The sequence below is a fragment of the Thamnophis sirtalis genome, unplaced genomic scaffold (genome assembly GCF_051295495.1).
Source record: "Thamnophis sirtalis isolate CommonGarterSnake01/CBP01778 unplaced genomic scaffold, rThaSir2_p1.2 scaffold_2, whole genome shotgun sequence".
NCBI lineage: Eukaryota > Metazoa > Chordata > Lepidosauria > Squamata > Natricidae > Thamnophis > Thamnophis sirtalis.
In genome coordinates, this window is record NW_028261382.1 from 171,394,413 (window position 1) to 171,421,602 (window position 27,190).

Consider the following 27,190-nt stretch of genomic DNA (forward strand, 5'->3'; position numbering starts at 1 on the left):
TATCCAGAAAAGCAGAAAAACTTTTTCCAAAGAGTTATATTTAAATTATTAATTTAGGGTATCTTTGCCTGAGTGATTCTGTTGTATGCTATTATTTTTTTCCAAAAATGTAACTCCATTCTTCCTGAGTAGAAAAGTGTATAAAAGCTGCATACAAATTACTAAATGGTTATTCAGTAGGAAAAAAAGGGTTAAAAATGACTAAAGTAGATTTCCAAGGGAAAGCAAAATTTACATTAAAAAGGCCCACCTGCGGAGTGAACATATGCCTGTAGTTGCAGTTAGTGATAATGTTGATTTAAATCACCACCCAAACCGCTCTCTAGATTCTGCTTTGAATTGTTCACTTGAAGAGAAACACGGGATTCTACTTTATATTAAGTTATTGGCTTTCTCCAATCTGGTACATGCTAAATAAATGGGAATTCTGGGAGTTGAAGTCTACACACCTTAAAGTTGCCTAAGGTTGAGGAACGCTGCTCTAAACGTATTGGATTGAAACATCTAGAACAGGGGTGTCAAACTTGCATCATCATGTCGTCATCATGTGACGTATCATGACTTTTACCCCTTTGCTAAATTGGGTGTGGGCGTGGACAGCTCGTGATGCATCTTGCCTGCGGGCTGTGAGTTCGACAGTCCTGATCTAGAACGCTGGCCCTTCTGACTTAACATTCTTGAAATGTTTACCTAGAACATTTAGACATCATCAGAATGAGGAAGACTAGTCCTCCTAAAACTAGTTAATGATTCATTATAAAGAAACAAGTTTCTTATACAAATATACCCCTGTTAGGAATTAATATTCCTTGGAGTATCATTTATGGGCAATACACATACGTTTTTGATGACAAATTCTTATTTGGGAGGAATGCCTTCTCTTCTCAAATGTATTCTTAATCTGGAGATAGCAAATGCAGCAATTCACTGCTGCCCACAGGAAGTATTTGCCTAATTTCAGTTTTTCTTCAGCTGACGGTAATTTTAAAATGTTTTTAATGTGGCTGGTTTCTGTCCAAGAGTTGCTGCAAAAGATGTTTTAGGCATATCTATTTCAAATATGGTTCTCAGTTAATTAAACATAATATAAAATGGGTTGGGGGAGTGGGAGATAACAGTTAACTGAATATGAATTTGCAGATGTCTGTAATTGTTAGCACTGGTGCCATGAAAAAGCTGCCAGAACAGTATGTAGAGTCTGCTATAAGGAACCTCTACATTTTTTGTTGAGGGAAGTTTAACATTTCCCAGTGCAAGCTGAAGTATTCCAGCTATTTTTCTTTTCTGGTTGTTCAATGTACAGCAGCTAAATGCAAATTCTTTGCAATGAGTGCGTTGATATATGCAGTCCATGTCAAATAGGAAATACAGTAAAATAACTAGGAGTAATGAGAATGTATAAACAAATGGTTTATGTTGTTTCATACTGACACATCTATGACACTAATCCAAGATCCAATGCCAGAGGCAACTGGAGTATATGTTATGAACTACTTGAGGTATTCCTTCTGGGACTGCTCATATAGCATGATTTCTGTCTCACTGCTTTCAGACTGACTTCACTGATCTATTATGAACTATAGCTATGTTGGAAGAAAGTAGATAATGCAAAGGAACTAGTGCCAAAGATTTAGGATTACGTGTCTTCTACCAGGCTATTTGAAAAGAAATAGGTTATAAAATTCACAGGAGAATAAACAAATTTGATGATGTAAGTAATCAAATTCTAATTTTAAATACTATTTGCAGCAAATGCATGGTCTATTGGGAAGCAGTGTTTTGGTGTGTTTGATCTAAACACTGTTTTGGGAGCATATATTGTATAATTTGTGAATTTAGATGGAAGTCCCAAAAGGGCATTGAAATTGAACTTTAATCGCATTATTAAATTACAATGGATTCTGAGCTTATTTGGGCAGAAAGCTTCATCGACCTTACAAAAATTCCAAAAATAAAGGTAATGCTAATTGAATAATGTCGATATAAGAGTACTATGCGTTATATTACATATAATGTTATATTATACTCAGTGGTGGGCTTCAAGAAAATTTACTACCGGTTTTGTAGGCATGGCTTGGTGGGCTCATCTCCGTTTCTAAGCCGAAGAGCCAGCACTGTCCGAAGACATCTCCGTGGTCATGTGGCTGGCATGACTAAATGCCAAAGGTGCATGGAACGCTGTTACCTTCCCACCAAAGGTGGTTCCTATTTTTCTACTTGCATTTTTGATATGCTTTACTCCTAGTTTGGCAGAAGCTGGGGCAAGTAACGGGAGCTCACCCCATTATGCGGCACTAGGGATTCGAACCACTGAACTGCTGACCTTCTGATCGACAAGCTCAGTGTCTTAGCCACTGAGCCACTGCCTTACATCATTGGCTTGCTGCAACTTCCTGAGCATCTTCAAAGACTGCCCCATGAAGACTATAGTGCCGTAAGCCCGGGTTAGCAATAGCAATAACAGTTAGACTTATATACCGCTTCATAGGGCTTTCAGCCCTCTCTAAGCGGTTTACAGAGTCAGCATATTGCCCCCAACAACAATCCGGGTCCTCATTTTGGTTCCACCACAAAACCGCGGACGACAAAATCGCGGTCGACGAAAGCGCGTATGTGACGTCATCACAGCACGACGAAAAAGATCGAAAAATGTAAAAATAAAGCGAAAACCTTACCCTAACCCCCCCCAAACCTAACCCTAAACCTAACCCTAAACCTAACCCTTAACCTAACCCTAAACCTAACCCTAAACTTAACCCTTAACGCTAACCCTTAACCTAACGCTAAACGTAACGCTAACGCTCTAAACCTAACCCTAACCCTTAACCTAACCCTAACCCTAACCCTTAACCTAACCCTTACCTTTATGTGAATCGGCTTGCTGTAATTTAATTTTTATTTCAATTTTTCGATCTTTTTCGTCGCGTTGTGATGACGTCACATACGCGATTTCGGCGACCGCGCTTTTGTGGAATGCGGTTTTGACGGGTCACGCTCATTTTACCCACCTCGGAAGGATGGAAGGCTGAGTCAACCCTAAGCCGGTGAGATTTGAACAGCCGAACTGCAGAACTGCAGTCAGCTGAAGTGGCCTGCAGTGCTGCATTTAACCACTGCGCCACCTCAGCTCCTACAACTGGTTAATCAGCTGAAATTAATACAAAACACTTCCTCTCCCCCATTTGCTATCATTGTTATGAATTGGATGTACCAATGCAGCATCCCGTGTCTTAAATAAAGAACAACTGTGTCTGAATTCAGCTTCATCTTGTTCTCCACATCTAATCTCTGCCGATGGAGCTTTGTGAAATATCCACCCCTGAGCTCTCAGGAAAGGAGAAGTATAGTTGCATCTCCTCAGTACACAAATGCAAATGAGCTCCAAAGCTGCAAATGAGTTCTACTGGTGACTTCAGACACATATTAAATAATCTGGGAGACAAGACACAGAATCTTTCAGGATAATTTGCAAGGGATAAGTGAATGTCTCCCAGGATCAGCTTCTGATAATGCCCAAAGAGATCGGACACTCCTGACTCTCAGCAGATCCCAGCCTGTTAAAAACTCTGACTTGCTTATCCAGATGTTATGAGGATTTGGTTTTTCATAAGTGAAAGGCAATTTGCCCGATGATTCCTTTTTCTTTCTGACATTTTCTTTCTTTCTGCACATCCTGTCTCCTGAAACAGCCTTTCCCCAGGTTTGAGAGGTTTAACAGAAATTCTGGGCCATAAATGGCTTTTGTAGCTGAAACAATAAATTAATTTCTTCTGCTCCAGTTTGATTAAACATTGCATTCAGAAAAAGCATCATTGTTCCAAACCTTTCCCCTCAGTCAAAACCTTCTAGTTTAAGATATTTACTCTCAAAAATACCAGTTTTAGGATAGTTATATCCTAAATTGTATTACAAACGTAACTTTAATGGAAATAAATGCCAATTATTGGGTTTCATCCAGGGGTGGGTTCCTGCCAGTTCTAACCTCTTCTATAGAAGAGGTTTCACAAATCTACCGTGCCGTTTAGAACCGGTTCCAGCTCCCACTCCCTGCCGGTCCACACCACGCTTGCCCCGCCCACCGCTCACTGATTGGCTGGCTCACCAATTGCCCCGCCCACCTTTAAGTCCTATCTAAACCTTAAAGTCTTAAAGCTCTCAAGTTTGAACACCCCCAGGGTTTTTTCCCTAAAGGGTTAGGGGTGCAACGGTCTTGTAACTTGACAGCTTTAAGACTTGCACACTTCAATGCCAGAGTTCCTGAGCCAACATGACTGGAGGAGGAATTCTGGGAGTTGAAGTCCACAAGTCTTAAAGCTGTCAAGTTTGAATACCCCTGGGTTTTTTTTTCTAAAGGGTTAGGGGTGCAAGGGTCTTGTAACTTGACAGCTTTAAGACTTCAGTGCTTCAAATGCCAGAGTTTCTGAGCCAACATTTTGGTTGCTAAGCAAGAGCATTGTTAAGTGAGTTTTACCACATTTTACAAGATGGCCATGCCCACCCAGTCACATGACTGCCAAACCATTCCCACTCGGTCACATGGCTGGCAAGCCACTCCCACAAAGCAGGCCACACCTACAGAAGAGGTTCTAAAAAAATTTGAAACCCACCACTGGTTTCATCTATTTGTTATCTTATGAGTGACTTCCAAATCTTATGTTGGCTTAGCCTTTATATATTAAAGGACAGAATTTGAGAGTTATTTTTAGGATCAGTGTTTGTTGGTGGATGTGAGCATTAACCGCCAATACCATGTGTATAACAGTTGTCTATTCAAAATCTGCACTGCTAGGTCAGAAAGTAAATTAGAACGAGGTAAAATTTGTGCGAGACAAACATCCATTTGGCCACATTTTTTTTTGCCATGTCTAATACGCAGAAACATTTTGTTATTCCTATTGGCGGAGCCCTCAACTGAAAGCAAGGCATGGAAAAGCCAGTAAGTGATTTCTTTTTTTCTTTTTTTGCAGGATATTTAAAGTATCTTGTTCTCTTTTTAAATGCTAGTTATAAGAGTAATAGAGAGGAGAACTGTCAGGCGTGCAGTTTTCCCTTTGCTGTTACTGGGAAAAAGGATGATTAACGAGAGTTGTAGACAATGTAGTAGGAATGGGGGAAGGGATCATAGAATTTAGACAAAAGTGCCTTCAAGAATTTAGACTTTTCCCAGGGATCTACGGTAAAACCTCAATTGGCCTGTCTACTATTTCTAGTTTTGATTAAATTTATAAACTCAGCGCCACATATTTTTTACGTGGTTTTGTAGCCCAGGGGTGGAATGAGATGGACTCCATTGAAACTGTGAAGCTTGTGAATTTAGGGCAAGGGACAGAGAGAAATAAGTAGCGTAATTGTTTCTGTCGAGTGATTCTAGGACCTCCTCTGTTCTGAATTACACATGGTTCAACTCTTTGACCTAACCAAGCTAAGCAGGGCCTGGTAGATCTCCTAAAGCTGCGCTGAAAGATTCTATCAATGGCATGCTGGAACATTATCTGTTATGTGAGATGTGTGCTAACAACCATATTAAACTACATTAATTACTACCGAGGCCAGATTTGTGGCAGTCTCAACTACACGTCACCCACCATCCTGTGTGTGTTGCTTGCTGTTTGGAAAAGTTGAACCAAAGGACAGCTTTGTTGAATCAAAATTTAATGGTGGTATTTTGTCACGAATTACCCATTTTAACGCTTATACTATTTTTTTTTCTTATGTTATCGGTGTCACGTTAGCAGTTGGATACTAATTTGAAGTAAAAGCTGATACAACTCATACAACACCACAACAGAATCAATTGCATATTTGTTTTTTTTTAATGTTCATTATTTAATGTTGCTTCTTCAGAAATATTTTCCCCCCAGTAATGTTCTTAAAACACAGTAAACAAGAACATCATGTTGCTATTTAGAAATGTCTTTGAATGAATTAGAGTACATATTATGACGAGAAAAGGGGAGATGCTTGTATATTATATTGAATTATATATATATACCTACATCTATACAAAACAACACAGAGACATACTCTAAAAGAAATCTTGACATATATGTTGATATGTTATACTGATAGTTAGCCTTTGACTTACAACTGTTCATTTAGTTCAAAGTTACAACAGTACTGAAATAGTGACTTATGATCATTTTTCAAACTTACAACCATTGCAGTATCCCCATGGCCATGTGGTCAAAATCCAGGTGCTTGGCAGCTGACACACATTTCTGATGGTGGCTGTGCCATGTGTTCATCTTTTATGACTTTCTGACAAGCAACGTCAACGGGAAAGGCAAATTCACTTAACAACTGTGGCAAGAAAGGTCATAATGAGGGGCAAAACTCACTGAACAAATGACTCACTTAATAACAGAAATTTTGGGCTCAGTTGTGCTCCTAAGTCAAGGACTACCTGTATTAGGAAGTAATTCAGACACGTAACATTCTAGTGTAAAGTTATATATTATAATGATATGCGATATATCGCCTGAAGAACTAGCAATAGCAGTTAGACTTATATACCGCTTCACAGGGCTTTCAGCCCTCTCTAAGCGGTTTACAGAGTCAGCAACAATCCGGGTCCTCATTTTACCCAGGATGGAAGGCTGGAAGGATGGAAGGCTCAACCTTGAGCCGGTGAGATTTGAACAGCTGAACTGCAGAACTGCAGTCAGCTGAAGTAGCCTGCAGTGCTGCACTCTAACCACTGCACCACCTCAGCTCAGAACTCTGTTCATTGTCTGTTCTGAACATTACACTTTTTGAATTTTTTTTGGGTGCACCTTTGAGTCCGTACCTATAACTCATGGTGACTACTAGATTAGAATAGAATAGAACCTGCACATATGGGAACCTCAATTATTATTGATAATTTTTGCTTCAGTCCTTTTATTATATACTAGGTGGATACCCGTGCTTTGTGACGAAACTATGTGATCGGTCTATGCAGGAGAAATTCAGTTCACAATCTGTTGGCTCAGGGGTGGTCGGTGATTGAAATACATAAGAGAATATTGCTCCCACCGCCTTGAGTCTGGAAGCAGTTCTATAGGTGGTAGGCATAGACATTTTGGTGAGGTACCGACGTTTAGTATTGTAAGGAGCCCCAGGCCACTCCTGAGTGAAGGAGTGGAACGTCTGTCAGTTTGAACTGAGGTAACGGAATGTGAGGCAAGTGGCAGTTGCAACAGTATTCTTTTCAGGTAGGGAAGGGAGTAGAATGTCTAACTCCCTAGCATCCGAACATATTAATATAAGGCAACTGGCAGTTGGAACAGAGTTCTTTTCAGGTGAGGAGGGGGAGTAGAACTTTTTAGCATCAGAGCATGTTAATTATTGTATAAGAAATACTAATGATCTGATGGTCATTTCGAAAAATCCTTTCCTAGCAAGAACCTAGAAGCCAAGGGGAACATACATGCCAAATTTCAAGTTTGTAGGCTTTACAGTTCTGGAGATTTCGTGATGAGTTAGTGGTATTTGGCTTTTATATATATAAATTAACTACCCACCACTTCTCTGTCTGATCCACATGCGGGGATTAATTATAGTGCACTAATTTAAAATAATTAATTTATACTAGTTCAAAGAAGTGCATATATGGATGATAGGAAGAGGCTCCATCCATATTTATCTAGGAAGCATGATTTCTGTATGTGTATGTGTGTGTGTGTGTTTCACAAATCTACAGTGCCGTTTAGAACCGGTTCCAGCTCCCTCCCCCCACCCGTCCACACATCATCAAGAGATGAAGAGCAAGAGGAGGAATTCTGGGAGTTGAAGTCCCAACATATATATATATATATATATATATATATATATATATATATATGTATATGTATATGTATATGTATATGTATATGTATATGTATATGTATATGTATATGTATATGTATATGTATATGTATATGTATATGTATATGTATATGTATATGTATATGTATATGTATATGTATATGTATATGTATATGTATATGTATATGTATATGTATATGTATATTATATGTATATGTATATGTATATGTATATGTATATGTATATGTATATGTATATGTATATGTATATGTATATGTATATGTATATGTATATGTATATGTATATGTATATGTATATGTATATGTATATGTATATGTATATGTATATGTATATGTATATGTATATGTATATGTATATGTATATGTATATGTATATGTATATGTATATGTATGTTTGTTTATTGAAATGAATTAAGAAGCATCATATCTGTTCCCGTGTATCATTATTTTAATCCAGAGAATATTTTAGAGATCATCACATTCTTAGAATCAATGCCTGGATAATCTGTATCTAATTATCCCAGCTATTTTATCTATGTAAGGATTCCAGAGCTACATAAGATTTTAGGAGTTCTGATGTAAAATATAGTTTCCCAATTTTGGGGCATTCTAAAAATTTATAGTGTTTTTTCTCTTTATGTGTGTTTCTTGCAGACAGATTATTTCTGTATCCGATTTTCTTAGTTGTGTAAAAATTGGGAAACTATTTTACATCAGCACAACAACAACAAAAAGGGAGCAGCCTTATATATTAAAGAGTCCATGGATTCTAAACAGATTTTCTCTGATGAGGAAGGAAGAATGTTGATGTTGGAAACAACAATCAATCACACCAAAAAAAAGACTCTGATAATAAAAAATTGTAGGAGTTTCACGGTGCGTGAATCTACAGAATTGGTTTGTTGGTCTTTGAAGCCGTTGTTCATTTCAAGCACACCTGAAGTTGTTCATTTTAGACTCTGATAATAAAAAATTGTAGGAGTTTCACGGTGCGTGAATCTACAGAATTGGTTTGTTGGTCTTTGAAGCCGTTGTTCATTTCAAGCACACCTGAAGTTGTTCATTTTAAACTCACCAAAGAGACAGTATATGCCAGTCTGGGTCTAAATCTAAAGTAGGCATTTTCCTAACCGGAACTAAAGTTCTGTCACTGCGAAGGCTGTCTTCATTTTTGCTTTCAGCCTTGCATGGGGACTGCTGTCTGGAAGTGGTAACTTTAATTCAGATTCTAAGCAATCCGATGATCTCTTGTTGTGAGCTTTACCGAGACGATAAGGGTAGGAAAGACAGCTCAGAGCACAAGTTGTTTACAGCCAGACAGAAGAAAACAGGGAGACGCAAATGTGGGCTGACATTTTCATGAAGCACCATCGGTTGACTGCAGATTCGATCTGACTGCCCTCGACTGAGCGATGATCCGTACAGTATGCAAAATTCAACTTCTTGGCTGGTTTGTGCCCACCAGCCTTGTAGCAGCTTTTGCAGAACCCCTGGGCCACGGCTTTGAGTGGAACCAGAACTGAACGCAGCTTTCTTGTACCCAATTTCTTCTGACAACAATCACATTATTTTAAAAACTTCATCGGTTTTAGTTGTCACTGGTTATATATAAAGGTTTTTTTTGGGGGGGGAGGGGTGATAGTTGTATAAGTACAGCTATTGCAATTCTAGTAGTTTGCGGATTTAGACATTACAGAGTGTTTCAGAACCTATTTTATTTTATCATGTTATTCCGTTGGCGTAAGATCACTGGATTTACAAAAAAAAAAAAGGAATTCCAGTTGCTTTCTTTGCTCCTTTAAACTATGCCGATCAACCCATCCTTCAAAATAATGTGTTTCTTTTTAAAAAAAAGATTTTTATTAACAAACATGTAAAATACACACACAGCTTGTAGGTCTGCACATATTCTCTCCTTATTAGAGAGATTGCCAGGGAGGGCAGACCATTTTTATCTAGGCTTTCTCCTCCAGGACAATAACCCAGTTACCACGGCAAAGTTCTGTGCTGCTGCAATGTCCATAAGAAAAAAATTGGCTATAGAAGTATAGTACCATCTTGTACCAATTATCTGGACATTCCTCTAACAATCTTTGGACCATTATGTTATTATCCACTTTTAATGTCAATACTTTTTAATTATATTTTAATGTTAGTATTTTTTAATATAGTGTAAAAACTAAGGTGTATTGCTGGTCTTTGATTGTAATAAAGATTTTACTTACTTACACACAGACAAAAATTAGAAGTACATCACATTTATACAATACAAACAGGAACTTCCTGTTCTTTATAATAGCAATCATCAATCGATACCGCTCACCTTATATTATTCCCCCTTCTATTGGATTTCATTTGGCTTTCACCATTCTTAACCCTCTTATTTTACTCATAACTATTATTTTTTGAATTTTGTTATATTCCTTCATTGATTCTTGTTTCTTTCCTCCATCCACCTATACCATTTATCCCATATCTGGTAGAATTCTGATTCTTCTTTTCCCTGGATTTCTTTAGTTAGTTTGTCCATTTCGGCACAATCCATAACCTTTCTTATTATTTCATCTTCGCTTGGGATTAATTTGCTTTTCCATTTCTGGGCAAAGGCAATCCTTGCCGCCGTAATTATATGTAGTATTAAATACTGGATTTCTTTTTTGTATTTCGCAGACATAATTCCTAATAAATTCCTAATAAAAAAACTTCAGGTTTCCATTCTATTTTAACCCCTGTCCTTTAAACTATGCAGATCAACCCATCCTTCAAAATAATGTGTTTGGTTGTTTTTTTTAAGTCATTGTCTTGGAGGATTTTGTGCAACAAATGGAAAATATGTCACTGGGACCTTTTTAAAATATACGCTGTTAATTTAAGAGGGGGAAAAATGAAAATAAACATTAGATTGGTTACAGTCTTAGTTTTTTCAGTTTGAGAATACTGGTAATACTCTCATATGGTTGAGGCAGATTGGTGAGTCCCAGAAATGGATTGTTGAACTGTCATTTGCAATCTCAGAGAATACATAACTAAATTTGATTCTTCTTCTTCTTGTCCTCCTCTTCCCATACATTTACTTCAGATAATAATCTATATACAAAAAAGCCGAATACCACTCACTCATGAAATCTCCAGAACCGTAAAGCCTATAAACTTGAAATGTGGCACGAATGCTCCTCTCGGCTTCTAGGAGCTTGCTAAAAAAGGATTTTTTTGAAGTGACCACCAGATCATTAGTATTTCTTATACAGTAATTAACAAACTCTGATGCTAAGGAGTTCTACTCCCCCTCCACACCTGAAATGAACTCTGTTCCAACTGCCAGTTGCCTCACATTCCGTTACCTCAGTTCAAACTGGCAGACGCTCCACTCTTTCACTCAGGAGTGGTCTGGGGTTCCTTACAGTACTAAACTTTGTTACCTCACCAAAATGTCTATGCGTTCCACCTATGGAACTGCTTCCGGACTCAAGGCGGTGGGAGCGATATTCCCTTATGTGTTTCAATCACCGACCACCACTGAGCCAACAGATTGAACTGGAGTGAACTGGATTTCTCCTGCATTGCCCGATCACATTGTTTCGTCATGAAGCACATGTATCCAGCTAGTATATTATAAGAAAAGGTCAAGAAAAAAAACCACAAAGGACATATTGCATCTGACAAAACAATGATTTTCTGTCCCCACCTGTGTGTGTGTGTGTGTGTGTGTGTGTGTGTGTGTGTGTGTATTCTGGCAAGATAGCCAAGTTTGCTTCATGTATTGCATCTCTTGTTGAATGGGTCTACATTCTGGCTGCTGGTTGAATCTGTGTCACTTAAAAACTTTAACTCATTCCCCGTCAGGTTTGACAATCCGTCTTGGGAAGTCATGGTAGAAAAAAAAAAAACTTAGGACACACAATAACTTTTATATAGGAAGTAAGGATATAACTTCTATATGCTGAATTGTGTGTTGTTCTTCAATCTGTTTATTTGCTGAGCTTATAGGCCATTCCAATTGTATATTAGTAAATCAGGTTAAAGCATATACATATAAAATAAAGATTAATATATATGTATAAACATAAAAAACTTGGGGAAAATTCCTTAATTTGTAGTTAATCATTTCCCTGTGATGACATTTGCTGGACAAAGGGTATGAGAACAGTTCACTTTAAAATATTTTTTTGGATATCTGTTCTGACCCCCTCCTCCATCCAGTAATGAATGCCGAGACAAGCTTAACTGGAATGTACTTTATTAGCAAGAAACCAAAACCTCGGTGGCTGAAAGCCAAGCACAACAAACAGATAAGGACCTTGGCAGCAACTCAGACTAGCCTTGGCAGCAATCCAGCCTGCCAAGCTAGTTACCAAAGTTCTCCAACTTTTAGTCAATGCGTTGACTTCTGCAAGAGGGGCGTGTGCACAAGCAGTCTTTTTATAGTCTGGAGAAGAGCCTAATGACCACCAGCTGAGTGCAATTACCTCCTGTACTTGCGCAACTGTTCCAGACACCTATTATTAGCTCTTTGGTGCTGGGCATACAGAAACAACTCACTACTGGCATCCGGATCACTCCCCCTTGTCTCCTCCCCACTGGTCCAAGGCTCAGGTGCCGCCTGGTGGCCAACCAGCCTCTCTGCGCCCTGCTCGGAGTCGGAACCCTGTCCAGGGTCCTCCACATCCTCCAGAGCTGACTCATAGGGCCCCTCGCTGTCGGAGTCTGGTGGCAGCTCCAACGGCTCCTGCTGGGCCACAACAGATATCTAAGGACCTGAATATTATTGGTAGATTTTGCATACAAAGTGTCTTTCTATTGCAAAATGAGTTCATAGCAATTCAAGGTACCTATTGTTTCTCTAGCCTGCCACCAGACTGCATGTGAATTCAGCTCCACTTCTGACACCTTATATTATTCATTTATGAAGAAGCAATGACACCAAAGGTGAACTGACTGTGTTTATTAAGCTCAGAGTTGAACTCATCTCTAAGCCGAAACAAAGAGGAACTTAGCATCTTCCACATAACACACCTTTGCTCTCCACAACATAGATAGGCTCAACTTTTGTAAATAACAACTTTTTAACTGAGGGGGAGGCTGAAATTAGAATACAACAGCATGCTAGGAATTATATTTAATTTTAAATTTTGGTATCCGATTGCTGCTTTCTGCATTACAGCCTAGTAAAATGTCACCTATGGCTCAAATGAAATTATTTCAAAACATTGCCTTGGTGCATAGTTTGGATATTAAGCTAAGCAAATATCAATTATTCAAGAGGATGTGACATCAGATATGTCTTGTAGATGTGGCACCATATAAGTATGCATGTCTGAATACCTTTGAAGTGATAGATAGCTTATGTCTTTTAGGTTTAGTCATCAACGTTAAAGGAACAAGCAGTCAAGAAATACACTGCAAGCTAGCAATTGATAGAACAGCTTTCAAAATATATTCAGATATTGTGATGTGTCCATGCCTACAAAAATCACAATCATGCAAATAATGGTATTCTATTAAAACAAAAGTTGGAGTATTGATGCTTTTGAATTTTGATGTTGGAGAATATCACGCCTAGTTTTTTTTTTAAAAAAACCTAACTATATGGTCACTAAAGTCAAAGTCAAATTTATATGATTAATCAAGCCATCAGTTAATCAAAGAGATGAAGATTCAAGTATTGAAGATTTATCATCACAATACCAGAAGTGGTATTCAGCAGGTTCTGACCAGCTTTGGAGAACCAGTAGTGGAAATTTTGAGTAGTTTGGAGAACCGGTAAATACCACTGGTTTTGGCCCTGCCCCCATCTATTCTCTGCCTCCCGAGTCCCAGCTCATCGGGAGGAAATGGGGATTTTGCAGTAACCTTCCCCTGGAGTGGGGTGGGAATGGAGATTTTACACTAGCCTTTAGACTCCATTTTGTCTCCAGTGGCTTTCTCCCAGCTTGGAATTGAACCAAATGGATATGTCTCCCAACAGTTTGAGATCCACAAGAGTCTGGAAATAGGTGATAGTAAGACAGAAGTAGAGAAAACAATTAGCTAATCCCATCTGCAGATCCTTATCTTTTTAAAAACCAGGCCCCTCACCAATTAAAGCAGAACCCTCTCAATATCATTTGAGCTTCCGTGAGATAACGTATTAAAATCTCGCGTTAACGTCCTGTCTGAATGGATTGTCCTCTGTTTTCATGGAGTTTTGAGCAAAATCAGGAAACCACACAGTGTTTCCTATGATTTCAACAACACTTCTCACTCAAAGATAGTGATCTTGATTATATTAACAGTTCTTTGATTTGATTTATCAATGTTTTAATGTAACTGGCCCTAGTGAAAGGAGAAGGAAATACAAAGAGCCGAGGTGGCGCAGTGGTTAGGGTGCAGTACTGCAGGCCACTTTAGCTGACTGTGATCTGCAGTTCAGCGGTTCAAATCTCACCGGCTCAAGGTCGACTCAGCCTTCCATCCTTCCGAGGTGGGTGAAAGGAGGACCCTGACTGTGGGGGCAAGTTGCTGGCTCAATTTGCTAAAAAAAATTGTAAACCACTTAGAGAGGGCTGAAAGCCCTATGAAGCGGTATATAAGTCTAATAAATAAATAAATAAATAAATAAATATACATCTACCGAATGCTTAGATGCAAAAAAAGGGCGAAGACTCTTTTGGAAACATAACCAAAAGTATTTTTTTTTTAAGTGAAGAATTTTAATATGACCTTCATTTGGCATTTGTTTTACTTTTCTTCTCTTTTTCTTATTTATTTTTTTCCACTTCTGTTGTTCAGTTAGTAGTTGACCCCTTTAGTGGAGATGTAAATGAAGTGACATTTCAATGCCATCCCATATTTAAAATACTGTGTTAGTTGTGGCTCTTAGAGGATGATCTACATTCTTAAGCTCATTTATTCATTTAACAATTTCCCTCCAGAAGTTCCAACAGAAGGCTCGGGAACAAACTAAGCAGAAGAAATCGAAGTCGTCTGACTTTCTGATGGCTGAGCTTTGCTCGATGAGTTATTGCTCATAATTTGTGTAAGGATTAATTAAATAATTACAGACAAATGGCTTTAGGCAAATTTTTGTTCTTGCTTGTCAGAGTGCTGTTTGTAATTATTTTAATCATTTGTGTGTCCCCCCCCTCTTTTTAATAAAGAGTTAATTTTAATTTAATTCTATTTTGGTTATATTTGATGCCGATACCACACAAGTAAATGTAAGGATTGGAAGGAATGCTCTGCTTGTCATTACGTTAGTTGGAAAAGTACACTTTTGACCTTGTTGCTTCCCCACGACTCCAACAGCAAAAGATGAGAAAGTTTCAATTGAAGCCTTCGAAAACGCAGCTTTGAACATCAGCAATACTGATATTTCAACACATCAGACTGGACTTATTAGATATGACAAGCTGACTAGCAGTCTTGCAGCTCACCCACAAAAACTCAGGTTGCGAGCCCAAACTGAACCAAGAGGTGAGATTTCACCTTTGATCATCATCAGCTTGAGTGACAATGGTTATGTCCTTGATCTAACCTGTCCATTCCATGTTGATTCAAGCATTGTATCCTGACTCCCCCAACCAGATAGATTGTCCTAAAACCTGCTATGCTGAAACTGATAAAGCAATATGGTTGATGAAAATATAATTCTTTGCAGAATTGCTTTTATGACTTGTAGTTTCTAGGGAAGTACATGCTAGAAGAAGCTCCATCAAAACTGTCTTTCTTTGTATTGTATTGTTATCAGAGGTGGGTTCCTACCAGTTTGAACCAGTTCAGTAGAACCGGTTCATCAAATCTACCAAACCGGTTAGAAGAGGTTCCACCAGAAAGCAGGCCACACCTATAGAAGAGGTTCCAAAATTTTTTGAAACCCACTACTGACACAAACACACACACACTGACACACACACACACAAACACACACACAGAAAGAGAAAGAAAAAGGAAGAAAGAAATAAAAAAAGAAAAAAGAAAGAAAAAGTGAGAGAGAGATGAAAGAAAAAAAGGAAAAAGGGACAGAGACAAAAGGAAGGAAAGAGAGAGAGAGAGAGAGAGAGAGAGAGAGAGAGAGAGAGAGAGAGAGAGAGAGAGAGAGAAAACATGGCTGGCAAGCCACTCCCACAAGGTCACATGGCCACCAAGCCACTCCCACAAAGGAGGCCACACCCACAGAATAGGTTCGAATTTTTTTTGAAACCCACCACTGATTGTTATGTTAAAAGTTTTAAAAAAAAACCCACTTGAATTCAACATGATAAAGGGCAGGACAGTTTTTTCACTACAGTAGTGTCAATCTTAAAATAAAACTAGATATCAGAGGCCTTCCAAATGCTGTTTGTCAGCCAATGATTACCTTTTTAATTTATGAAGTATTTTATTCCCATGTATATATTATGTCATCACAGTTCTCTACATAATGTTCATATTGAGGCTAGAGATGTTAAGCTTGAAATATACTCAATTACTTCAGCCAATCCAAGTAACTTAATCGCTAACCTGTTTCAAAATAAGAATCTTCACAATTCACAATTATATGGCACAGTGAATGTTTACTAAATGCTACTCTTTGCAGAGTAGATTTTTCAGCTTAATCAATTAGTATATTCTGCAACTCAGAGTAGAATGGATTTTTTGGTGAGGAAATAAAAATAATGTCTGTGCCAAGTAAGGTGGGGTGAATTAGGGTGGTGAGGCAGAGTTAGTAGACCATCTGGCAAAAAGAAGCACAGTTACCATGAGTCTTCTCCCAATTATGTTACAAAATTCAACTAAACCATCATAGCTTATGCTTAACATCAGTAATAACTTAAATTGTTTAAAATTTGGGTAACAGTAAGAAGCTGAGCTCAATGTAGAGACATTTTAGACTGTGATTGTTAAAAAGTTATACCGTGTATGGGCTCTGGGAAGTCGGGGGGAGGGAAGGGAGGTGGGGTTCTGGGGGGAGGGGGGAAATATAATATGTGTTAAATTCTAAAGTACATGATTGCACTTGTATACTGTGGCTTTTTAATGTTAGTGTTAAAATAGAACAAGCTGAATATACTGGAAGGTAATAGAAGTAAACCGAAGGGAGGAGTTGAGTGAAAGAAGAAGGAGGGTGGAGAGGGTGAGAGAGAGGAGGAGGAGAAGGGAGGGAGGGAATGGATGAAGAGAGGGAGTGATAGAGGGGGAGGGGAAGTAGGTAGTAGAGGGGTATGTAAGAAGGAAGAATGAAAGTTGGAGGGGGTTGAAAGAGGGTGTATGGTGGGCCAAGGTGGTATATTGGGTTTGTATTGTAGGGGGCATTTTCTATATAAGTGAAGGCTGTGTTTATTACTCAATGTTACATGCTCCGGTTATGCACAGTAAACATGTGATTGTATAGAATGAAATGGAAATAAAAAATATTATGTGAGAAAATATTCTCTCAGCTTAAGGGTGTAGCTCTGAACCCCTTGGTCTACATCTTTCCAGTGAGAACAAGAATGGGATAGTGAATAATAAACTCCACATCAAGGTACTCCCAGAAATAATGAAACAGTGACTTCCATATAGATCAGACGTCCCCATCCCCTGGGCGCACAAATAAAAGTTTCAACTGCATATGTACAGAATCTAGGTTGTGCATGAAATCATCCCTCCTCCGGACAGTGGAAGACAGTTTTTCTTCCAAAATCAGTCCCAGGTGCCAGAAAGGTTAAAACAGTAATTTAATTAGGTACTGATTTTCTCAATTCAGGTTTTCCGGTTGAGAAAGAGAAGAGGGAAGCAGTGTTTTGGAAACTATTCTCAGACTGCTTCCTGGCTTCTCAGTTTTCAGAAGGCATTGAGTTTTAAAAGAGTAGAGAACTTTATGAAGGTGAGAACTTCAGTGAGATCATTGCAAGGCCTAGACTCTGAATTTGGACTGTAAACAAAATGTGTTTCAGTTTTGGCCTGAAGAGATTAATCAAACCCAGGGTGGATCATCTATGGTCAGTGACGTGCAGTTAGGAGAGGCAGGGCCTCACCACTGTCATCATGAAAAGAAAAAAAATGTAAAAGGAAAAAGGCTGAGGTAGTTGCTTAGTGCTTAACTGTTTAAAAAAGCCTCTTAAAAAGTGCCCTCTACAGGAGGAGGCGGGAGAACCATGTGCCTCATTTAGTCTACCTTTATGATCACTCGAGCAGAGTTAAGCAAGGGTTAAAAGCCGAAAAATTCCTTATGTAGATGAGGGACTTGGTTCTCTCGCCTCCTCCTGTAGAGGGCGTTTTTATAAGAGGCTTTTTTAAACAGTTAAGCAGAGTCATCCATTGGGGACTCTGGCAGCAGCTAGCCCAGCCTGACCTCAGGAGCTCTTGCCTTTTTCCTTTTACATTTTTACATTTTCATCATGACAGACAAGAGCAGAGTTGAAATCCTCTGTGAAACAGCTGGAAAAGGTATGTGGGTTGGAGGGAGGGGGAGGAATTCAAAATTAATGTAATTTGTAAGTAATTGTATTATTGTAAGTAATTTGTGTGTGTGTGTGTTTTACCCGCTTCTGCTGGCACGTGGGTTGGCATTTTTTTTATGGCGGACATAGCAGCAGGGCTTTTGGACATAGCGGCAGGGCCTTTGGACATAGCGGGACGCCTCTATGTCGGACATAGTGGCAGGGCTTTTGGACGCCCTGGGGCTGTGTCCACCATAGATATATGTCACCATCCTGCCTCTATGGCGGACACAGTTCCGGGGCGTCCGAAAGCCCTGCCGCTGTGTCTGATGTAGAGGCATCCCGCTATGTCCAAAAGCCCTGCCGCTGTGTCTGACATAGGGCGGCTTTTGCCCGCTTGCCTCACCAGCCATAAACCTCACTGCACATCACTGTCTATGGTGGACAATCCATTTAGCTGTGATGGTAAGTGGAATGTAGGAAATGACTAGGCTTAGACTGAGGCAGAGGGTTAAGTGTGTCATCAGTCTTGAGTGCTTCGTGCTCACAAAATATTTAAGTCCACTTTGGCTTCTGTTAGTCCTTATCAGTCACCAATTTGCTTTGAACATTAGTAGTTCAGAGTGTAGAGTGTTGGCATGCAATAAACCTGTACTCTTTCAAACTATCTTGGTTCCAGATTTCCTGCGCTTGACATGGAACTTATTAATAGTCAGCTCTAATTCTACTAGAGAATTACACCTTTCATTTTCTTCCAACCTTAACCATCTTCTGCAATGCACTTTATGGGGCTACCTAGCTATGTCAGCAGTGAGTTGTTCCTGGATGCCCGGCACCGAAGAGCTAATAGGCGTCAGGAACAGTTGCGCAAGTACAGGAGGTAATTGCACTCAGCTGGTGGTCATTAGGCTCCTCTCCAGATTATAAAAAGACTGCTTTTGCACACGCCCTTTTTGCAGAAGTCAACCCACGAACGAATGTTGGAGAACAGTCTTGTGAGCCTGGCAGATAAGCCCAGCACAGCTTATCTGTGTTGGGATTGCTGCCAAGGCTTATCTGTGCCGGTTTGCTGCCAAGGACCTGTCTATCTGTTAATAAATTCCGTAAAATATCTTTGACTCGGAGTGTGTTGGTGTGGGACGAGGGGGGTCAGAACAGTTATCTATGTTTCATTGCAATTGTTTGCTATAAGTTAAAAGGGGATCCAACAGTATAAATGTGAATTGATTCAAGTCCAGTCTATTTAAAGACCTATTTGTCTTTATGCAAGTACTGATCAGGAGCATGGTTAGCACTGAAGAATTTGCATCACCGGGGGGGGGGGAAGGGAGGTGGGGTCTTAGGGGGGAGGGGGAAGGGGGGATATATAGTATGTGTTAGATTTCAAAGTAACACAATTGCACTTGTATACTGTTGCTCTTTAATTCCAGTGTAAAAATAGGTCAAGCTGAATATATTAATAGATAGTAGAAATATACCGAAGGGAGGAGTAGAGGGATAGAAGAAAGAGGGGTAGAGAGGGTGGGAGAGAGGATTGGAGGGAGGGTGAGAAGGAAGGGAGGGAGTGTATCGGGAAAGAGGAGTGGTAGAGGGGGAGCGGAAGTAGGGTAGAGGGGAATGATGGAGGGAAAATGGAAAGTTGGAGGGGGGCGAAAGAAAGGGTGTATGGAGGGTCGAAGAGGTACATTGGGTTTTTATTTTGGGGGGTATTATTGACAAGAGGAATGGCTGTGTTTATTGTTTAATGTTATATGGCCCCGGTTCTGCACAGTATATATGTGACTGTACGAAAATGAAAATGGAAAATAAAAACACATTTACAAAAAAAAGAAAAAAGAATTTGCATCACCATTTTCACTTTTAATGGTCAAGATTAACATCTGCAAGAAAGCATGTTCTCACACCGCTTTGTGCTAGAGAAAAACAATTACGCCGTATAAGGTAGACCAGCTCTGTTATTGCGGTACATAAGGCTTTGATTACATGCTGCCAGGATTCATACCAGCCTAGTAGTTGTTGACAGATAAAGTAACAAAAATGAAACTCATTTATTTCCCCCCTTTTATTGAGACCTCAAGGTAAAGCAAATTTTCAGGTCCTGTACTTACTGCATGGAAAAAAATAGACCCTGACAGTCGAAGTGTGGCCAGTCCAGAAATCTAAATTAAACCTAGTTTCATATCAAAGTTTAATTTAGTTGCTGAGAAAGAGCTGCTGCTGGCATTATGTTTTTTTTTTAAAGTAAAGCAAAAGTAAATATATTGTTTCTCAATATTTCTTGCCTTTGTTTTCCTTGTCATATCTCTTTGATCCTTGCCCGTGTCTCTGGGTGTGTGTTTTCATTTTAATTTATTTTATCTGAGGGAAGACGTTTGAAAAATATAAGACCAAATCCCTTTATTTTCACATCCCAAATGTGTATCCCGGTCTCATGGCATATGCATCCAAAGACTGGATTATTGTAATGCGCTCTACATGGGGCTGCCCTTGAAGAGTGTTCGAAGACTCCAGCTGGTCCGGAACGCAGCCGTGCGAGCGATCGTGGGTGCACCCAGGTACACCCACGTTACACCTATCCTCCGCGAGCTGCACTGGTTACCCATTAGTCTCCGGATCCGCTTCAAGGCGCTGGTCGTTACCTATAAAGCCCTTCATGGCATCGGACCTGGGTACCTGAGAGACCGCCTCCTGCCGATCACCTCCCCTAGACCGATTCGATCACACAGGTTAGGTCTCCTCCGGATTCCATCTGCCAGCCAATGTCAACTGGCGACTCCCTGGGGGAGAGCCTTCTCTGTTGCAGCGCCAGCCCTCTGGAATGATCTCCCCGTGGAGATCCAGACCCTTACTACCCTCCCAGCCTTCCGCAAAGCTGTTAAGTCCTGGCTGCTCCAGCAGGCCAGGGGGCTCTTGAAATATCCAGCCCCCCAGAGATTGTGACTGTTGTATATTTTAATGTTGTTTGTGTATTATTCCACCTCCCTTGTTTTATTGTAAGCCGCTCGGAGTCCTTCATGAGTGGGCGGCATACAAATCAATAAAACTATGAACTATGAACTATGTTAAGATATTCCTTTATTTCATTCCTGTAATAAAATAATAACAATTTTTTTAAAAAAATAGTATGCACAATAAGCCAAGAAAAACATTCAATTGTTGTGGGATTCAATTTTTTTACTAGCAGTTCTGTGGGCGTGGCTTGGAGGGCGTGGCATGGCTTGGTAGGTGTGGCTTGGTGGGCATGGCAGGGGAAGGATACTGTAAAATCTCCATTCCCACCCCACTCCAGGGGAAGGTTATGGCAAAATCCCCATTTCCTCCCGATTAGCTGGAACTTGGGAGGCAGAGAATAGATGGGGGTGGGGCCTGTCAGAGGTGGTATTTGCCGGTTCTCCAAACTACTCAAAATTTCCACTACTGGTTCTTCAGAACTGGTCAGAACCTGCTGAATCCCACCTCCGATTTAGCTGATTCAGTTGTGAAGCTTGCAACGACGGGTTTTTCTACTTAACAAGGCAGAATCCTTCTGCTTTGCCTAACTGTAGCACCCTCACAATTTTTAAGTAGTACCATTGCTACAGAAAGATCGCATCTGTTCTATGTATGCCTTCAATCATTACTACCATGGAAAGCCTAAAGACTACCCTCCCACTCCTATATTATAGCAATCCGCTTATAGATGGAGAATAAGAGTAATATTCTTGCCACTTCTCATTCAGTAACATTCTCCAATGTAAATGTTAATCTGCTTCTAAAGATAATCCCCGACTTACAAGACTGCATTTAGTGATTGTTCAAAGTTACAGTGGCACTGAAAAAAGTGTTTTATGACTGTTGTTTACACTTACAACTGTTGTAGCATCCCCATGGTCATGTGATCAAAATTCATACACTAGGCAACTGGCTCATATTTATGATGGTTTCAGTGTCCCATGGTCATGTGATCTCCTTTTGCGACCTTTTGACAAGCGAACTTGTTGGGAGTATACTCCTAGTGTTGGGTAGACAATATATATCTATATACAATAACAAAAGGTTGTTGTTGCTTTAAATGAGTGGATGTACTTAACAACTGTAATTAACTTTACAATAAGAAGGAATCAAGAGAGCTCACTCTCTTCGTCACTTATAAAGCCCTTCATGGTATTGGACCTGGGTACTTGAGAGACCGCCTGCTGCCAATTACCTCCAATAGACCGATCAGATCCCACAGATTAGGCCTCCTCCGAATTCCATCCACCGGCCAATGCCGACTGGCGACTACCCAGAGGAGAGCCTTCTCTGTGGCTGCTCCGACCCTCTGGAACGAGCTCCCCATGGAGATTCGAACCCTCACCACCCTCCAGGCCTTCCGCAAAGCCCTTAAAACCTGGCTGTTCCGACAGGCCTGGGGCTAAAGAGTTTTTGCCCCCCTTCTCGAATGGTATGGTTGTTGTGTGTTTTTAAATTTTGTATTGTTATGTCTCGTCTTTTTATCCTCCTGTCTGTACCTCCTTCCCTGATTGAATTGTGAGCCGCCCTGAGTCCCCTTCGGGGAAAAGGGCAGCATATAAATGTAATCAATCAATCAATCAATCTCTCTCTCTCTCTGCTTGTCCTATGCTTGATGACTTGATGACTGGAATGTGAACTGTGACTATAAGCTATTGTTTGTTCTTTGAATTGTGTTTAGACTAATATCTACGATCTACTATCACTGCTTGTGAAGCAATTATCAGTAGTAAAGCTACTTGCTTTTACTAGCAGTGTCTGAAACTCTATTCGTGTGTTTCTACTAGCAACATTCTTTCTCTCTAGCTGTACATTCTGCTGCACTACTTTCTGTCTCCCAACGGAGATACCCCTAACAGAACGGATGAATAAGCCGTATTAATTTTTTACATATTTTCCTAAAGGTAAAACGTCTTATAGACATTTTCTCCATCTGAGTGTATTCTAATTCACAAATTAGTTCAGAAAAAGTGAATATTCAGATAAAACTAAATTAGGTTTTGTTGGTTCTTAGTTATTCTTGATTGTATTGCACAAATGTTATATGGATTTTATTATTGTAAAAAAAGTTGTATTGATATCTGCAACTAGATTATATATGTCAGCACAGTATGGCACACACAGAAACAACTTGTTACTTCCACTAATGTTACCCATCTTTTGCATTTCTTTAGGAAAAATACTGTCCAGATTTTATTTTCAGTTTGCAACTCCTTTTTGATTCATTTGAAGAAATTCCTTGCAGTTTTTCTTGTGCTTCATACATTTTCTTTAATTTCTTCATCTGTCCTTTGCTGAGTTCTTTCCCTTCCATGTCATGGGTTGGAAGCCCCTAAAAAATATTAAATCAATGTAAATGAGTGAAGAGGTTCAGTTTCAAATAATTATAGGAATGAAATGATCATCGGGTTGGCCTTGAACAAGTCCCTTTTGGTCACTCTTGACATATGATGCATAATATTAGCAATAGCAATAGCAGTTAGACTTATATACTGCTTCATAGAGCTTTCTATGGCTTTCAGCCCTCTCTAAGCGGTTTACAGAGTCAGCATATCGCCCCCAACAATCCGGGTCCTCATTTCACCCACCTCGGAAGGATGGAAGGCTGAGTCAACCTTTGAGCCGGTGAGATTTGAACCGCTGAACTGCAGATAACAGTCAGATGAAGTGGCCTGCAGTACTGCACCCTAACCACTGCGCCACCTCGGCTCTTATTGGTGCTGTTATCTTACAAAATTGCAACCATAAGTTAGTTGTTACTAACTTAACAATTGCAGTGTTTCACTTAATAACAGTGGCAAGAAAAGTCATAAAATGGGGCAAAATTCACTTAATAAACGTTTCACTTAGCTATGGAAATTTGGGGCTCGATTGTAGTCGTTAAGCCAAGCACTACTTGAACTCTTCTTCATTACTGGAAAAGAATAAAGAACCAAAACCGTTTCTCTTGTAAAGATACGGGTTTGTGTCAGCTATGCCCTCCTCTCCCTTTTAAAAACAAAATATAAATTTCATTAGTTCCTGAAGCACCATGTACACCCAGCTATGGAAATGGAAACTGCTAAATGAGTAGTTTTATCCCATCAAATTGTTATGTGGATGCTGAGCCCAAGCGAATACAATTGCGGCTCAGATTAATGAGGCAGCATTCACAGAATTTCCTCTGTAATTAAACACTTCCATGGTTGACAATAGTATTAAAGATGTACCAGATGTTGAAAGCTGAGTGGTGAAACTTAAAACTGTTAAAATTGAAGGGGTCACCTGTGAAACACAATTTCCTTAACAGTTTCTTTTAGAGCAAGAATCAAGAATAATTTTGGTTGAGAAGTAGGTTTAAGGGTGTTATTTTAATCAACCTATCATCTTCATTTGAGAATTTTCTCATTAATTTCTGAGCAAAAGTAACATCAACTGAACTTGTTTCCAAAATTACCTTTTCTGACCTTTTCCTAGATGATAATTATGAAAGCAGTCAGCTTAGAAGACTTTGTTTTTTTAAAAAAAAATATATCTTATAAAGTAGTAGCAGAAATGCCCCTCTTGCATGCTAGTGTTGGATTTCAAAATTAACATTTTGGTTCATGTGCTTCTAATAATCACTGACCCTTACTTCATGTACTTTCCACAGGAAATGAATGCAGCAGAAATTACTTTGACCCTCTGATGGATGAGGAAATAAACCCAAGGCAGTGTGGGATAGAGGTCAGCAAAGAAGGTGAGGCAGAATTAAGTATGTAATTTTTGTGTCAGAATATTCTTTCCCGTTCATGGAAATGAGGTGACAAAGATCACAAATTCGGTTCCATTTAAATATCCAGCTTACAATTTAAATTATAAGTTTTAGCTGCTCTAAATGTGAGAGGAAGCTTTGGGAGTCTTTGATGAAGGACAGTGTGTTGGTGGACAATAGAACAAGCAATTGTGAGCTACGTTTGTTCTGGCGTTGTGTTTACAGGTCTGCTAAGCCACGTTTCTTAAGTGTAGTTGAAGAATGGAAGCGGGAATCGTCTGCTAAGCATGTTCACGAATTAAAAATATTTAAAATACCTAGTCAAAACTGGTATAACAAGATGTTCAATATTGGCTTGGCTTTGAATAAAGGTATTGTGGGACTACAGGTATTATTGTGTGATCTCTCATACTTGAATCTTTTGCTGAGAAAAACAAATATTTTCTGAGGCTTTAAATCCTGTTGTATGAATGGAATGCAGAGCAAGCAAAAAGACCACAGCCATATTGAATTTTAAATATTTCTTTTTGCGGTTTATTTAAATGTCTTGTTAAAACACATTTTAAAAACACTTTGGGACTCTTCATTATAGACATATATAAACAGAAATCTTCTCTAATCTGGACCCATTTTAGCAATAGCAATAGCAATAGCAGTTAGACTTATCTACCGCTTCATAGGGCTTTCAGCCCTCTCTAAGCGGTTTACAGAGTCAGCATATTGCCCCCAACAACAATCCGGGTCCTCATTTTACCCACCTCGGAAGGATGGAAGGCTGAGTCAACCCTGAGCCGGTGAGATTTGAACAGCCGAACTGCTGAACTGCAGTCAGCTGAAGTAGCCTGCAGTGCTGCATTTAACCACTGCGCCACCTCGGCTCATAATTTTAGATGTACTAGACTATAACTTTAAATAAATAAAATAGTAGTAGTAGTAGTAGTAGTAGTAGTAGTAGTAGTAGTAGTAGTAGTAGTAGTAGTAATAACAACTTTAGAATTCACCTGTCTCATTGAGAACTACAGTCTGTAGGTCGAAAGATCCTAGGTCAGGGCAGGCTGATACTGACAAAATGGTTAGGTGTGTGTGGTGTGTGTGTGTGTGTGGTGTTTTTGTACACACACATACATATGAAAAACAGATACATGATGTGCCTGATCCTTCTATTTATTTGCTCTCTATTGTTTATTTAAAAGAAACAGCTATAAAGTTAGCGCTACATCTACTTGATCTCCATTACTGATTGTTATTGTCTAATGAGTTTAGGATGAGGCCTTGCCTCCTACCAGTTATGTCAGGAAGGGTACCACTGAAAAACAGTAACCCCATCCCCATTATTATTCCCCTAATCTGATCGAGAAGGATGTGAAAGGTATGATGGTATTGAAGCAGGCCAGAAGATTTAGGAAGATCAGGGTGGCTTTACCACCTGATTTCATATTCTCCAAGATCATGCACAAAGATGACCAATGCCATTTCAGTGCTATTACCTGGTCTGAACCAGGTGATAGGTTCAGATAATCTGCTTCAGTGGTGGGTTTCAAAAATTGTTCGAACCTACTCTGTAGGTGTGGCCTCCTTTGTGGGAGTGGCTTGCCACCCATGTGACTGGATGGGAGTGGCTTGCCGCCCATGTGACCGGATATGAAGATGCCGACCACACTTGTCAGAACCACCTTAAATTACCTCACACACAGCACACTGGCATGCATAAGAATAGGATGTAAACTTGTTTTTTAAAAGGCATCTTTGGTTTGTGTTAAAACAACTTCAACACACGCAATGTTCTGATTGCACCACAAACGCAGTAGTCATCCTTACCTTTCACAGAGGCATTGAGTTTTATAAATATGAGCATGATAGTGTAGAATAATCATATCCAAGGACCAGTGGTGGGTTTCAAACATTTTTGGAACCTCTTCTGTAGGTGTGGCCTGCTTTCCGGGTCCACTGGTGGAACCTCTTCTAACCAGTTCGGTAGATTTGACGAACCGGTTCTACCGAATAGGTGCGAACTGGTAGGAACCCACCTCTGATCTTCTTTTGGGGCTCTCTGAAGCTCAGTGGTCACTATTTTTTTCAACAATCTTCCCAGAATAAAAAACAAACAAACCAATAACAACCCCATAGCTGGCATCTTGAGAAGGGAGTGAATCACTGCCTGCTTCTAGGTAGGTGAAACTACATCCTGCCACAATGAGACATTAACCATTAATTAACCATTCAAGGAGAATATTTGTAGCTCAGGGTAGAAATGAGGGGTCCTTGGTGCTCTCTGAGCTTGG

The 27,190-nt window shown here is 39.6% G+C and overlaps 1 protein-coding gene across 1 annotated transcript in view; it reads left to right on the forward strand.

Annotated features, from left to right (window-relative positions):
• LOC148049272 (uncharacterized) overlaps positions 1–27,190 on the forward strand; it is a 199,200-nt gene that overhangs the window by 23,936 nt on the left and 148,074 nt on the right. Inside the window, exon 3 of the mRNA XM_087703590.1 lies at positions 24,790–24,893. Coding sequence (XP_087559716.1) covers positions 24,790–24,893 — 104 coding nt within the window. The remainder of the gene's footprint in view (positions 1–24,789; positions 24,894–27,190) is intronic.